The sequence below is a fragment of the Anguilla rostrata genome, chromosome 2 (genome assembly GCF_018555375.3).
Source record: "Anguilla rostrata isolate EN2019 chromosome 2, ASM1855537v3, whole genome shotgun sequence".
Lineage (NCBI taxonomy): Eukaryota > Metazoa > Chordata > Actinopteri > Anguilliformes > Anguillidae > Anguilla > Anguilla rostrata.
In genome coordinates this window covers 354,497-371,304 of record NC_057934.1, presented here as the reverse complement: position 1 = coordinate 371,304, position 16,808 = coordinate 354,497, and the positions used below count along the sequence as shown (strand labels likewise).

General features: G+C 45.4%; 1 protein-coding gene across 3 annotated transcripts in view; it reads right to left on the bottom strand.

Annotated features, from left to right (window-relative positions):
* The window catches only part of LOC135242983 (A disintegrin and metalloproteinase with thrombospondin motifs 3), a 52,581-nt gene extending 43,746 nt beyond the window's left edge, over positions 1-8,835 (bottom strand). For 2 of the 3 annotated variants that reach the window (XM_064314380.1, XM_064314390.1), the window contains exons 1-2: positions 7,645-8,835; positions 6,681-7,075 (exon numbers count right to left, since the gene is read on the bottom strand). In XM_064314380.1, the coding sequence (XP_064170450.1) occupies positions 6,681-7,075; positions 7,645-7,723 (474 nt within the window). In that variant the 5' untranslated portion in view covers positions 7,724-8,835. Of the gene's footprint in view, positions 1-6,680; positions 7,076-7,644 lie in introns of those variants that run through there. The other variant, XM_064314399.1, reaches the window with a different exon arrangement.
* Positions 8,836-16,808: the final 7,973 nt, after the last annotated feature.

Sequence of the window (16,808 nt, the reverse complement as noted above, 5' to 3'; positions counted from 1 at the left end):
CTTTTGCCATTGGTAAGGTGAGCCCTGCGATAGATTGGTAGCAGCTGATCAGTACGTCGATGCCAGACTACATCCTCAGCCGTCTGGATGGTGCATGACACAGGACACAGGACCGGTCTGTGGGATGACTGTTGCGGGAGCCCATTCTGGGCCATGGTGACAGTTCAGTGCGGAGACTCCATGTCCTCCTGGGTGGAAAAGTCTGTCTTTTGCTCTGTTTTGCGCAAGTCGACTTGGGCTTGCGGTTGGCGTAGGACTACCTGCTTCACCTGAGGGGGCTCGAGCAGATCAAAGCCTGTGCACAGCTCTCTTCTCCGCAGCAGTGACGCAGGAGCAGCTCTGCGCGCGGGACATTCCGGTATGACAGCTGTGCAGTCTGCGGCGTAGCGATCATCAGCCTTGTGAAGCTATGAGAGCGTGCGTCACGCAGACCGCTCCACTAACCCAGCCTTCGTGAAGCCCAACCGAGAGCGTGCTCGCTAACCAGGAGCACTGAGACGCTCGCTACGCAGAACCCAGGAGCAGCTGGAGGACGCTCCGCTAACCCAGGAGCAGCCGGACGACGCTCCGCTAACCCAGGAGCAGCCGATACGCCGCTAACGAGCGGACGCGCTCCGCTAACCCAGAGAGCAACGCCGAACCCAGGCAGCGACGCGCTCCGCTAACCCAGGAGCAGCTGGACGACGCTCCGCTAACCCAGGAGCAGCTGGACGACGCTCCGCTAACCCAGGAGCAGCTGGAGGACGCTCCGCTAACCCAGGAGCAGCTGGAGGACGCTCCGCTAACCCAGGAGCAGCTGGAGACGCGTCGCTAACCAGAGCAGCTGGAGGAGCCCGCTACACCCAGGAAACAGCTGGAGGCGCTCGCTAACAGGAGCAGCTGAGGAGGCTACAGCACCGAGACGCTCGAACCTGGAGCAGCTGGTAGGCTGACGTTGGATGGGCCCTTGTCCACCTGTCTGAAGACCTCAGCTTGTTCTCTGCCCAGTTGTGCCACAGACAAAGCTAGTCTTGAGAGAGGCTGTCAGCATTGGCGAGGAACTCCGGTACTTTGTTTTATGCGCGTGTGCTGACAGCATTAGAGCCTTTCTTTGCACCGGCTGGCTGTCTGGAGTGAGAATTTCCATCTGAACCCCGAACGCGATCCCAAGTGCTTCTTGCTCTATTTGAGCAGAGTTATTTTCAGCTTGGTTGAGCGTGCACGATTCAAACCTGATTCTCCTCACCATTAGGCATGACGTGTGCCACAACAGCCCCCACACCGTGAAGATGTCTCGCATGCTAACTGCCATGGCGACGATGGGATGAAGCGCCTCAGCACTGCAGATTTTAGCGAGGCTGTTTTTGCTGAACACCTTCTTTCACTGCTCAGTCTACTTCCAGTGCTTGTCCTGGCAAAGAAGCTCATGAAGCGGCTTCAACAATGTGCCCAGGTTTGGAAAAAAAATCATCCATATAATTGAACAGCCCTAGGAAAGAGCTGAAGTTAACTGATGTTTTGTGGTGCTGTGGCCTCTGTGATTGCCTTGACTTTAGATGCAGATCGAGCAAATGCTCCTCTTCCATCACCCCAGTGACCAAGATGTCAACCAAATAACCTTGGACACCTGGAAGCCCAGTCCAGATTTGATCTAACCCCAAACCCAACTCAACATACTGCTCAACAACAGCAACTCAGCTCAACTCTGTTCAAATCAACAACAGCCTCAGTGCAGAGGGACAGAATTACATGAATCACACTGTTCCACAAATCGGATCGAACCATACGGCTTCAAAATCCAAAACACACTCAGCAATGTCACTGCCGGACAACAATTCCATGCTCTCAGTGTAAGATGCAAGATACGCACCAGTTACATTTTTTACGTCGTGCAATGCACGCACTGTGGCCACAGTGACCTTAATCCTCTGGAATTTCCTTCTGCAACATACAGTAACACGAAATATAGAAAACGGTCAAGCTTCAAGAATGAAATTCCTTTATACAAAAGAGCCGAGCAGGACCCATGAATGGCGAGATGGGAACGGGGATGTAAACATGTACTGAATATATGTTCTAAATCCATTAACTTCTTCCCAGGCTTTTTTCAGTGGGCCCAGTAAATGCACATGAACAGTGTATATATTTATATTTTCTAATAAACGCTTATTGGATGTTTAAAACACAGGGACATCGTAGCGTAGAGTAACCTCAGCAGCATTAACCCAGTTGCTGGGCTGACCTCTCTCTTTTTAACTTATGGTTGCATAAACACCTCCCCCCCCACCCCCCTTACTGGAATACTAGTGTTTCAGCTCGACTGGGCTTACTGTCACACAGGTAACCCGATCCCGCCTCCCCAGACTTCACTCTCCTCAGTCTGCTGCTTGTTGTTGTAACAGCCATCATTTAACACTGCTGAACAATGATGGAATCAGGCCAGGGGCAGGCAGCAGTCCTCAGCTGTGCGTTCTCAGGCACAAAACCCCCTTTCACAGGACGTCTCCCAGCCCTGCAGTCAGCGTATAGGCATTTACCGCACAAAAACAAAATCCAGGCTGAGTTTCATTTTATGTTCTCTCTTGTGCTTTCTGTTCCTCACCTGTCTCTGTCGAGTGGTCTGTACTGTATATACACAGGGGAAATCAGCTCGAACACAGCTGTGGGTCTGGATCTATTACACGTGGCATGCGCTGTCTGTCATGTCTCCGCCGTCTCAGATGAGCAATCCTGTCCCTCTGGGGCCCGTGGCTGGAGACCAGGATACCGTAATGCCTAGCTGATGATGTCACGCATCCCTCTTACTGAGGACTCCACGTGTTTAACGGAACAGCTGTGACGGCCCCAAGCTCACACGGCTCGTGTTGCATCTCACGTGCCTTCTCGGGAGAGAATTTAGAGACAAACATTTGCTTTTGGGACCTGGTGGCACTCGATGTCTGGCACTAGCCAAGGATTGCTTACACAAGCATGGCTGTGACTGCTTCAAAACGAACGCCATTTTGAACCCAATATAGCAGTATCAATAAAAGTTCATACACTCATCAGATTCATTCTACCTTCTCCAAACTAAAAGAAGGCAGGATGTAATCTGCAGATGTTAAACAGTTAAATCTTGGCTCTTCTTGCTGTGAGAGCACTTCTATCTCATCTGTAATCTGTTACTTTCAGCTGGACCTTAATCACACATATCCACACCTATCAGTTTTATCATCAAGCTAGTAACAGAACAGCTTGCTGTGCCAGATTGCAGCTGTCCGAAGGTCAGATCAATATCAGCCTTACGGCTCATTCATTTGCCACAGTACATTGGCCAGGGCAGGAAACACACCAATCCCATTCTGCAGCGGAATAACTATCATCAATAAAGCTTCTCTGTATAGCGAGAGAGGGAACTTAAATCCATAACCACTGTTAGCACAGAACCATAATAACAACATAATTACAACCATAACAACATCAGTAAAGCTGCCAGAGTCGCTCTAACATACATGCATCCCTTGGCTTTAAAATCAGAAAATGCATTGCCAACGTGAAAGACAGCAGTAAAGACAGTTATCTCCAGACCAATGAAAGGAAGGATATCCAGCGGCTCTGAACACTGGGGCTGGAAGCAGCTCCCAGCTCTCCCTGCACATCTTACAGTATGAACTGGACTTCCACGGGATCTGTCTCAGGCACACGTGTGTTCAGATATTATTATACAACTACGGACTGAAGTTACAGCGATACGCTGCTCGGTTCCCTCGGTCTAATCTGCACAGGCTGCCGTACACAATCACCATGCACATCTGTCATCCTCAGAGATTTCTGAAAATATGACACAGCATGAAATTTCATAATTAATGCTGTGAGCCCTTATAAATCCATGGTACTCTTTTGAATTGTTTGTTCACTGGTAATGCGTTTTGTATGAATTAATAGCCTGTACTGTACACACAACTCATTCATTCACTCATTAATTTTGCAGAGCCCCTTTAGGAATCAACAAGGTGGAGCAAAGAGGAGGCCTAGGAGATACACTGAGCCAGTTATCTGAGGTGTGTAAGCCAATAGGCCACTCAGCCTGTGTGAACAGACAGAACAAACTGCATTAATCATCCCAATGAGCTCTGCACATCAGCCTGAAGTAAACACTAGCTCTAAAAGCTTGCAGCTGTTTCCAAATAACAGTCTATCTTACCGCAAAAAGTAACAAAGCGGAGATTTTCTTAACAGAAATTAAGTTCTCTCTGTTATGTAAAAAACCCAGGCTTAGAACAGGAAGGTGTTTTCCTCATGGCTCTGGCTGTAATTACCTAAGACATGAATGAATGAATTAATTATTTCATTGTTTGCCTGACCAACACTGGTAATTTAGTTTGTGTCTCAGTAATAGGTAATATTCAATCAGAGTATGTTTTGACCATATGCTACATTAACGCTTGCACATGGTTTAAAGGACTTTCATCCACGGCCATTCCAGTTTTCACTGTACAAAGTCTTCAGAATCCAATATGGGGTCACTGAACAATGATAAAAACCTGCTAACTGCTAACATCCCAACAGTCACTCTTTTGTTGTTCACAGTAGAGTAGGAAAGGCCCTTAATTAACCTTGTGAAGGAACAGCAGTTCACCCGTCAACAAACGCTTTCAGCAACAGGGCCAACGTGGACTTCAGCTGACTTGCAAGCTGTTGTCGAAGAGTCGCTCCATCACCAGCACCCTAGAACGTTTTCTAACCAGCATGCCACTGAGCCAACAGCACAACCTGTGTGGCTATGACTACTGCATTGGCACAGTCCAGATGCTCCTGCATGGCACAGTCCAGATGTTACTGCATGGCACAGTCCAGATGCTCCTGCATTGGCACAGTCCAGATGCTACTGCATGGCACAGTCCAGATGCTACTGATTGGCACAGTCCAGATGCTACTGCATAGCACAGTCCAGATGCTCCTGCATAGCACAGTCCAGATGCTACTGCATGGCACAGTCCAGATGCTACTGATTGGCACAGTCCAGATGCTACTGCATAGCACAGTCCAGATGCTCCTGCATTGGCACAGTCCAGATGCTACTGCATGGCACAGTCCAGATGCTACTGATTGGCACAGTCCAGATGCTACTGCATGGCACAGTCCAGATGCTACTGATTGGCACAGTCCAGATGCTACTGCATAGCACAGTCCAGATGCTCCTGCATCGGCACAGTCCAGATGCTGCTGCATTGGCACAGTCCAGATGCTACTGCATTGCCACAGTCCAGATGCAAATTTGAATTTATTGAAAGGATAGCCCCTCCAATTCACTGCCTGGGGAAGATGTCTAATGTCTAATTGAAATTTACAGCAAGCGAGTGAAAGATTATACTTGGAGGCAAGTCAGTATTTTCAGTGTTTTGTTTCCATTTGGAAACCTCTGGGCTTGAGAAGTGTCTGGTGGAACTCACGGAATGGGCTACCTTTGCACTTTTGGATAAATTTTTCCAGTGTCTAATAATAATCCGTGTGCCACAACAAGCCACAAAAAACATGTCAATAGAATAGCAGATGTTCAGATGTCCCGTTCAGCACCAGCTCCTATTAATTTACTATCTCAAATAAAATTCATCCCAAAATGTCATTGTCTGCAACAGGACAAAAAATTAGGTTAATATGTATGTGAATTTTGCTTCAAAAGACAGCAAATTTGTTCTTTAAAGCTTTGTGTGTGTGTGTGTGCGTGTGTGCATGTGTGTGTGCGTGCGTGCGCGTGTGTGTGCATGCGTGTCTGCGTGCATGTGTGTGTGCATGTGTGTATGTGTGTGTGTGCGTGCGTATATGTGTGTGTGTGCGCGTGTGTGTGTGCGTGTGTGCGTGCCTGCGTGTGTGTGTTCTGTACCAATCCAAATAATCTTGAAGCCCTTAATATGATTGGCTGTGTCTGCATGCAAACAAATTATAAGCCTTGCTTTTGCAATTATAGTCTGTGCATTCATGCTTGGACCATATCAGCATGTAGAAGCAAGGATGTTCATTTTAAACATGAATCTAGTTCTTATATACTATCTGCGTTTAGAATAAATATACCTGTAAGCCCATCATTAACGACATGCAGAGGAACTCAGGGACTCAAAGTGAATCATGACATGCAAGCCATTCATTCTACAAGAGCTACTGCTCCCTTGAGCCAGGGATTTAACCTGTACTGCTGGAATGTGTGTGTGAAGCACACAGCTCCGTTGCAAAGTGTCTGGCAAATGCAATCCTTTTTGTTTTCATCTAGAGAGAAAACGGTCACCTTTGTGTGTGATGTCACTCCTCCCTTCACAAACACAAAACACTGAAAAACTGTGTAGGTGATACTGCACCAGTTCAACAGTTCTGCACAAGTGCAAATGTTTTATATTAACGGTCCACTACACATTTGGTTTTTAAGTAGTACAGAGAGGAGCTCTGTGCAGCTGTTTCACATGTGCAGCTTATATAACAGTCACAGGAAAAAAGAAAGTCTTTCCATCTGAAATAGCAGCATATTTCTGCTCAGCTGTCTCAGGATGCAGAAACACAGAGATGATACTCAGCACATGGATCACTGGCCTTGGCCCATGGGCCTGCAAAAGAACATCATGACACGCATGACTAGGAACCCCAATCAATGGTTCCTTTGCTAAGAATAATCGGACTATACCATCTGGTCTATACAGTGTTCAATAATGTCACCATGGAAACTCACTTACCAGTCCATCGCAGTTGCTTATTGCCACCGTGGCCTTGGGCATATCGGATACATCCCCCGTGAAAACGCAGTCGCCATTAATTTGCTCATGGGCCTTTTCCTCAAAGTCTTCCTGCCATTCCAGGGAAGCACCTGGCGCAACCAGTCTTCGGTTGGCTTTTAGGCGTAAGTGCAATTCCTTCCCAAAAACAGTGACGTTGAAAAATAAGTGTTGTCCGGTTGAGGTTACAGAAAGAGTCTCGGAGGCGCTGCGGGCTACCCGTCTTCGTCCAGGGCGCGCGCCCCCGCCTTTACCTCCAGACGCGGCTGAGACCACGTGGGAAACGTACCGGCCGCGGGAGTCTGTACTGAATGGCACGATAAGACCATATTCACTTAACTTTCCAGAGAGATTGGCTGATGGAACAAATATTCAAGTAAGAAACACATTCACTGAGGAATAAAATAAACATACTGCATATCATACTAATAAGTAAGTCACAAGCAATGCTATGCATATGCAGCCAAAAGTTTTTTTTTTTTTTTACAAAAGCAACACTATAATTACTTTTTTATTAGTTACTTTAAAAAATCACTTTCCCATTTGCAAAGATAGTCCAGCAAACTAGTAGCGTTTAATACACATTTAAATAAAATTACAGTGAACAGATTTTTATCTTAATAATGATAAGTAGGAAGTTGCAGAGTGGAAAACAGCTGTATATTTAATTTAAGCAAAATGTTTTCGTCACCTAAGAATAACTGACAGCATGATCTGGACACTTGCCAAATTAAGACTCCCGTCATGGTGTCCTCAGGACACAATGGTATTAATGTGCATTTTCATAATTAATCGATACTTACATTTTTTAAAAGTTTATGTAACAATGGTGTTTCTCAGCTCTGCATTTTATTTCGCCTCGAGCAATTCCCGGAAGCAAAATAAAGTTCAATGATAAGTACAAAATTATTGAAGAAAAACTTACCATGTGCTTTTGCAGAAAGTCTGTAATCGAGAAATAATAAACTGATAGAACAGTACATAATAAAATAGACATAATCCATTGCGATACTTAATATGATATTAAAAGCTGCCACTTCAACCAACGGGAGTAGAAGTAATGTAAACTTTCAATGAGCCCTCTTCCTGGACCCACAGTCTGTGGGACAAGCTTTCAATCTGTAGCTGCAGCGAAACTGGCAAGCATTCTGAGCGTAACTCTAAAAGCCAAACTGACGGATATTCATGAGTTGTTCCAATCTTTTGGCCTCTGTTGAACTGTGCATAAACCAGGACAGCCCCATCCATTTAGGAAGGGGGGAAAATCGGAGCGCTGATGACGACATCTCTCCAGCTAATCACAGAGTTCAGTGAAGTAAAAATGGTCTGTACGGGAACCAGGGAGTCGGGCGGCTTCGGAGTCTTGTGTGTGTATTTTCTTCTTTCAAAACAAATATAAGTGCATGTATTTGAGTTGTAAGAGGACATCTCTAAAGAGTTTGAGTTTAATAGACATATGGTACGCGCAATTATGCGCTGGTGGACATGTTTAGTGTACAGAAAAACCGTCACTAACTTCTGAACTTCTACCCAACAAAGTTACAACTCAGAAGTTCCAGCGCTGAAAACAAGTTATGGCGAATGATTGTGAGGGAAACAACTTAAGGAATGCACTGAAAAGCTTTTACCCATTGCGCTTCTTAACTGTGACAGTGCAGCAATTGTTTGTGATAGGCTAGGTCGCTGCTTGCAATGTACAGTGTTCGCGAAAATTATGCAACCTATATCTATCAAAACGTTAAAAAAAAAAAATTCTCCCTCACTCGGCAAAAGTTTAGTTTTTCTTCAGTAGGCTATTTTTAGTTGGGGAAAATACTGAAAATTCGCGTAATCTATTTACCTGACTTGCTATAGTATGTTATTTAAATATGCTATTTTAAACCAGCACAAACTTACATACACATTGTTAATGGATTTCAAAATATGCGCAATAATTACATTTTTAAGAATAAATTACTACCTTCAAAAGTAGCACCGCCTACTGGAGGAGGATTCGGGAACGGCTGTCTGAAAGAAGTTGGGGAGAGGGAGAATGCCTTCTCCTGTAGAAGAAAACTTGAAGTTTCTGCCGACAGCGTGGCAAAATTTCACGTTAATACTGTAAGGTTTCATTAGTACAACAGCGCCGACTGAAAAACACTATAGAATGGTATTTTAATAGAATAAATTAAAGTGTCAGAACAGTTAAATGATAACGTCAGCATGGCTGCACGGGGAGACATAATTATATATAGCTCATAACATTCTTGTTGAACGCACGTCTTCATTATCATATCACTGTAATAACAGCAACTTTGACGTTTTGCTCTTAGAGCAATAAGCAAGTTAAAAGCAACAGTCCGTGTGAAATGCGCTGTATGTCACTACCTCAGCTTTTAACGACAAAGCTTTTAACGAGATAAACTTTATAGTGAACAATTAATCTGGGATATACTTGAAGATAAAACTGAATCTATTGCTTGTACAGCATTTTATACACCTTTCATCAAACGTGCACCGTGTGTAATACCGGCGGCGGGCTATATGAGCTCGTTGCCTTAAGGTGAGAACATCACGTGCAGCCAAAGCCGATTATCAGATAAGGTGCAACATTAAGCTTTTAACCGAAGCGTCACCCACTGTCACTCACACTCCCCGTTTTGAAATTAATTGCAAACTCACCACAATACCGAGCATGAAATGGCGATACAGAAGGGTCGGTCATAACCGTGTGCATGCATCGCGGTTTACACGCTGTTTGCATGCTGGTGCACTCCAACCAGCGTAAAACTGGAAAGCATGGCTACTTTTTTACTTCTAATATAGAAATATGCGTGAGGCATATTCTGATGCTAATCTAAAGTTCGATAGAGTATTTGGAACGATTAACGCTACATCCCTCCGAGTGTATTTTATAGCAAGTAGGCAGCAAGCCAAGGTCTGAAATTGGTTTTTACTCAACCTGAATAGGGCAGCGGTATGAATCTCCAGATTCCCCTTACGGCGCTTTTATCACGGGGGTATTTGTACCAATGTGTCGCTTTCCACTGGGGGCAAAACCACTGCGAGTCAGATCGTGACGGCACAAACAGGTAATTAAAACTTAACGGGAGAAGAACAGCGCGATCAGAACGAGGAGCCCGGTGTTCTGAGAACTGGCCCGAGGAGCATTTTAAACATCCGGGAGCTGGGTCATGCAGTGCACTTACAAAAGTGCTCATAAACAGTGATTACGGGGCTTCGAGTTTGCTGTTCACTTCACGGACTGATTGTAATGGTTTTTCCAGCCATTAAAAATCAGTACATGTAGTACATACAGTATTGTGTGTGTGTGTGTGTGTGTGTGTGTTTACATTACAAAGAATTCAATGCTGGAACATGAATATGATCAAATGTTGACTGAGAGATGTTTGAAATGCTTTGTGGTGCATTAATTGTTCATCTCCAGTTGTGTGGCAAAACCCAGAGGTTCCTTCTTCAATTACTGTACACATCCTTAAAAGATTGTGATCATCGCTGAGATCGTGGTTTCCAACAGAAAGGGGTCTAGAGTACATTTTCTCCCCCAGACAAGTTTCAGAGTCCGTTTGCGGTGTATAAGATTCTCCCGGAGGTGTCCCTGGCTGGTAATCGTCTCAATACTGTGCGGACAGCCTGCGTGCAGCAGGTGTGTTTTTATGTGCGTTCGTTCCCAGGGGCTGCATGAACATTTGCAACCCAAAGCCCAACATTAATAAGCAACGGAAACTAACTGCAGTATTAAGAGACAGAAACCATTAACTACCTCGTTAGGAGTTCAATTAGGGAGTTTCCATTCATGATGTTGGTACAGAACATGCAAGGCTTTTTTTTTAACAAAGTCCAGAAAGCCAATTCCACATGATGCAGAGTTTAATTATAAGCTTCATTTTCTCCAAAAATGAACGGCCTCATTCTCAGTATGATCAGAATGACAATTAGCATTAGAGTGGTTGCAGTAGCAGTGGTGTGGTGTGGATGAATAAGTGCTGGTTTCTTAGTAAATTTCATTCAGTTGTTGCGTTCGATCCCTCCTGCTGACTACAACATTGCCAGCACCATAGTCCTGGTAGCAATCATTTGCACTTCTTGAGATGAGCCATTTTCAGTAAGATACCAATGGTTACTGTTAGTGAACATCTGCCCCAGGAATCTACATGCCCCATCACAGACAGACTACTTTAATCAAACAGGCTGTTGAATCAACAGAGAGATCCTAATATTTATTTTCTCCAGACTGCTCAGGAGAGCACACGGTTAGGAGAGCCGGTTCCTGGAGTCAGCTTTGGCAGTAGCAGCCCGCTTACATATTCACTTTGTCCTCTCCCTTCTCTGCAGTGAAGTATCTGATGTGTGTTCGCTCGCCTGGGGGAGGTATGTCTCATAGCGTTTCCTCTCCCTCCGTCTGCCTATACATCCAGAGAGAGACTCTGAAGGATATCCTGTGGCATGTTGCTAGGAGCGCAAAGTAAAGTTTGGAGTAAAAACTGAAGCAGTGAACAGTGTTATGTCACGCCCTTTTCCTGCAACTCTTTGCAAATCAAACAAATGAAAGGTGTGTTAACTGCAGTCTCTGTAGTCGGTGCTTACAAAAAGAAAAAGACTCATTGTATTGTCATTCTTGTAACCAATGCATGTGCTATTTCTCCACCAGTAATGGCAAATGCTTCTGAGTACAGCCTCAGTTCTTCAAACCCCTAAAAAGAGGGTCAATAATGCTGCATGAAATGTAGCTTGTTTAAATTGTTTTTACGAGCTCTAATGAAATGCCAGTCGGCTGAGAAAATATGTTACTCATCGTCTTTAAAATAGCTGAGATGCAGTGCAGCTTTATGGGAGAGACCCAGCAGAGGAACGACCCAGCTGAGGAACGACCCAGCGGATTCGAGCGGCGGTTTGGAGCTCCAGTCGTGTCCCTCAGCCCTGCGAGCTCATAAAAAACAGCCCAGACACCAGAGACGCAGGGCTGGAAAAATAAAGCCGAACGATCACAAGTTAAACCACACATGCTGAAATCTGTTACGTTTAGTAAAACGGATATTACTGTATGGGTCGGTTATGTTTAAATAATGACACCTGAAAATGTTCAAGCATAAAAAAAACAAATTATGCTTTTAGAAAGCAGAGTTTTAAAGTATTTTTCAGCAATATTTTAGACTAGTACTGTGGATCCTTCAGTGATCACTGTAGAATGTGCAAAGTCATAACAGTGGTAAATCAAACCAAGATGAAGGGGCTGGTCATGTATCCCGGACTGTAAACATTTGCTCTAGAGCCATTTCCTGTAAAGAGCATTTCGCTCAGTATATATATAAAATGATTTTCTCCCTTTCATAAGAGAAAAGCAGGAAGTTCATGGGAACATTCGGTTGGCACTTCACGTTTTTGATCTCCGGGCCAGTATGTCATTGCGCAGGGCAGCTGCTGATTCTGTGGAAGGCCGGATCGGGAGTGGTGAAATGAGTCGGGGCGCTCCCGGGCGGCTCAAGCCTGTCAGTCCCCCCGTTCTGCTCTCCTCTCTGGAGGAAGCTTTCAAACGAAGTTCATTACATCCCCTCTGGCCCGACCAGCTCAATACGCCTCTTTGTGCTGAATGCCTCTGAACAGACAGCTCCAGTTACATGTTAGGATATCTCAACGAGTTTGGAAAGCATTTCAAAGTGCCGAGCCGCCATATCATCCAACTGCGGTCTTCATGTCCGAAGCTTATCTTGACCCTGAGTCAAGCTGGCCACATACTGAAGCTGAACTGCTTAACCTTGTTTTATGATGGAGCAAATAGGAGGATCCTCGCTGTTACATTAGAAGATGCAGGGAAGAGCGCATTGCCATGTAATCTTTCATTTTCCTTTACTCTTCTGCTTAGGGAAATGGAATTGATCTGTTGATTAATGGAGCTCATAAATCCATACCTTAATGGATCACGTTATGGTCTTTGGCCATGTTCTCTGTGCCACAGTGAAGCCCGGCTCTGTTTCACTGTGCATCAGGCTGCTAATGAAAACTGTCAAAATAACATGAGACATGACCTGTGAGCCATGCGCAGGGCAGGACTCTGATACGCTCATCTACACCCGGAACATTACAGACTGAGCTGGGCATGACTCACCCCTTCAGCTACTGTACACTACAAAGGTCCTTTAATCTAGCCCACTTGGTTTCCGTTTTCATTAATCCAGGATAGCCTGCACCCAGATAAAACCCGAACAGCTTCCGTCCTCAGAGACAACCTCTTTATACACTTAAGAGCCAGGACAGGATCAGGGAGATCACCTTTTCAAAGCCGGGGCGAATATCAAGAGCGTCACTCCAAAACGGAGGCGTCTTTCCAGCCACGCGAAACAGAACTATCCAGACTGCAAGACCAAACATCTCCTCAGTGCAGTCTCTAATCAGGTCAAACATTGTGGTTTTATCAAATCTTCAAAAAATCTTTGTACTGAATATGGTTATTCAAAAACCTGGTGGAGCTGGTCATTATACACTGCTGTGTTTTCCATTTAAACAATTTAATACAACAGAAGGTTTTTATAACTAAATTAAGTGGCCGAGGGTAAAGGTGTGCTGGTTCAGATTGATAGATCCTTTTCCCTTACACCTTATGGCCAGGGAAAGAGTGGGAATCTTTAATCCAGCACTGTTTTTTAATTGATACACAGTGTAACGGTGACTTGCGTCACGGGGAAATATTCAGTAGCAGCTGAAAGTGCTCTGAGGTGAATGGGGCACTGAGAGGTGTAATTAGTGGTGGAAGACTGCAGAGCTGGAGCCGGAATTCAAAGGCAGAAGAGACGCAAGAACGACCTGAGAGTAAAATGGCAATTACTGAAACGCTCTCCATCTAAATAAAGTCTCCTGGCACTGCACAGTGAGTGCAAGTCACGCTCAGAGTGTGTGTGTGTGTGTGTGTGTGTGAGAGTGTGTGTGTGTGTGTGTGTGTGAGAGTGTGTGTGTGCGTGCGTGTGTGTATGTGTGTGTGAGAGTGTGTGTGTGCGTGCGTGTGTGTGTGTGTGTGTGTGTGTGTGCGAGTGTGTGCGTGCGTGTAGCTCAAAAATAACCATCTAAGATGAAAATAACTGCAAGAAACCTCTGAACTGCTCCCTTCCCACAGAGGAAATAGTGATCTGGGGCTGAGTTTCCACAGAAAGTTTGTCTGGAGAAAGAAGTGATGCCAAAGCTTCATGTGGGCTTGAGATTTGCCCAAATTGGAGACACTGGGGAAAACATGGAAAGATCAGCTGTAGTCTGAGCGGTAAACCAGCACTGCAGTACAGGAGGGCAGGCTGTTTTCAGCACTGAAAAAAACAACACGTCTAATTTAGTTTTCATCATTCAAGAACTGCAGTTTGAAAGACCCACCAAGCTGACGCGAAACTCCGTCTCACACCCACACAGGAAGTCAAAGGAAGAAAAACAAAAACCTTTTTTTGCAGGGTTTATTTTTCCTTAATACAAAATATAGACGTGACAATAGAAAATTAAATGAAGCCTGATTAACACTTTCAGCGCCTGTTTCTGTACAAATTAAATGTGTTAAGTTTAAGAAGGCACAGAATCTCGGCATGTGCGTTTATCTGAAACATTGGAGTATATTACAGAAAATCAGACCAGACATGTACTCTAATATACCACAGCAGCCAAGCGTATTACGAGCCTAATCTTTTCTCATATCAATACTTCAACTTCAGTAACAAATGAAAATATTCTTAAAATTAAATAGTAGGTATTACATTAGAGTGGTTTTATTAATCATGAAAATTTACAAACAGGGCTGAATATCTTGGTAATGTAAGCGAACATTATGCAAGCTCAAAGAATAAGTCATGTTATTTGAAAATCAATAAGGTCCTAACTACTTATTAACGGCCTTGGGAAATGGAGAAGTAAGCTACATGAGAAAAGCAAGGCCATCAGCAAAACACTTTGTACAGGCAAATGGAGTGTTGCCCCACAGACACGGAGTTATTCATTTTTCAATAAAAGTCAAATGCATAGTATTCATTAAAGGACTAATTTGTTTCCAACATTACAAGACTTAAGTTTAAAAAAAAACTATTTGTGTGATTTGCAGGAAGATGCATGATCAAAATAAGAAAAAAAATTATGTGACAAAGTGCGCACAGCCACAAGAAGCACAGCCATAAGAAGCACAGTGCATCGTGACTGTAACGTACTCAGACGCGGCTGAAGACCGTTTGGGGCACAGGAAACAGGACCGTAGTTGTTCTACAGCGGTCGATATTGCATAAGCTCTCTCTGGAAACAGGCAGTGACTGAAAGAGCACGTATGACTCTTTAATGCAGTTAGCGGGCTGGGACCCACGCTGAGGCTGCTGGGTATCGTAAGCGTGAGCGGGCTGGGACCCACGCTGAGGCTGCTGGGTATCGTAAGCGTGAGCGGGCTGGGACCCACGCTGAGGCTGCTGGGTATCGTAAGCGTGAGCGGGCTGGGACCCACGCTGAGGCTGCTGGGTATCGTAAGCGTGAGCGGGCTGGGACCCACGCTGAGGCTGCTGGGTATCGTAAGCGTGAGCGTGGCTGGGACCCACGCTGAGGCTGCTGGGTATCGTAAGCGTGAGCGGGCTGGGACCCACGCTGAGGCTGCTGGGTATCGTAAGCGGGCTGGGACCCACGCTGAGGCTGCTGGGTATCGTAAGCGGGCTGGGACCCACGCTGAGGCTGCTGGGTATCGTACGCAGGCTGGGACCCACGCTGAGGCTGCTGGGTATCTGTACGCGGGCTGGGACCCACGCTGAGGCTGCTGGGTATCGTAGCAGGGCTGGGACCCACGCTGAGGCATGCTGGGTATCGTAAGCGTAGGGGCTGGGACCCACGCTGAGGCTGCTGGGTATCGTAAGCGTGAGCGGGCTGGGACCCACGCTGAGGCTGCTGGGTATCGTACGCAGGCTGGGACCCACGCTGAGGCTGCTGGGTATCGTACGCGGGCTGGGACCCACGCTGAGGCTGCTGGGTATCGTAAGCAGGCTGGGACCCACGCTGAGGCTGCTGGGTATCGTAAGCGTGAGCGGGCTGGGACCCACGCTGAGGCTGCTGGGTATCGTAAGCGTGAGCGGGCTGGGACCCACGCTGAGGCTGCTGGGTATTGTAAGCGTGAGCGGGCTGGGACCCACGCTGAGGCTGCTGGGTATCGTAAGCGGGCTGGGACCCACGCTGAGGCTGCTGGGTATCGTAAGCGGCTGGGACCCACGCTGAGGCTGCTGGGTATCGTAAGCGTGAGCGGGCTGGGACCCACGCTGAGGCTGCTGGGTATTGTAAGCGTGAGCGGGCTGGAACCCACGCTGAGGCTGCTGGGTACTGCTGGAAGTCTCAGGGTATCCTGCATTATTAAACTCCTGCAAACTGGCCCCTTCGATGGCGTAACAGAAACATGCGGTCCTTCATGGTCTTAAGTCACAGAGACGTCACATCCAGATTTTCCACCATCGATTACAGTCAGTTAGTTAATTAAAGGTTCTTCCATCAAACCTCAGTCCTGGTTTTAAAATAAAGCAGACATGGAACCCAGAGAAAAGCTCTTAAATAATCCCATGTACGTCTGGCAAACATAAATGGGGCTTAACTTCTATTGATGGCCTTTTGATTGACGATTCTTGCATTTGCGTGTCCAGTAGCTAAATATTTTTGCCTTCCATGGTGAAAATATTCATTGCTTTACAAAGTGACAGACAGCACAGTTACAGTATGATATTTGCGTAAAATATGAAAATACTTATTTTACAATTTTATTTGACTTATTTATACAACCATATTCTTTTGAATACAAAATCAGAAAGTTCATCTGTAACTTATTTTCCAAAAATATAATATTGTGGCTGCCTGATCTTGATGCTCTATTTGAAATTTTCACAATAGTCCAAGGATTGATCTTATCTGTTAGGGCATGCACACAAAACTATCATAAAGCTTCTAGTTTTGAGTCCATTTAAATTGAGTTTTATATACATACACTGAATTCACTGCATGGTTCTTGTAGGCGTTTTACTTGCAGTGAAGTCTTAGACGATGGCAACCTCTGTGTCTTAATGTTTTGAAGGGAGGCTAATTCTCTATATAAAAAAAAACAAAAATCTA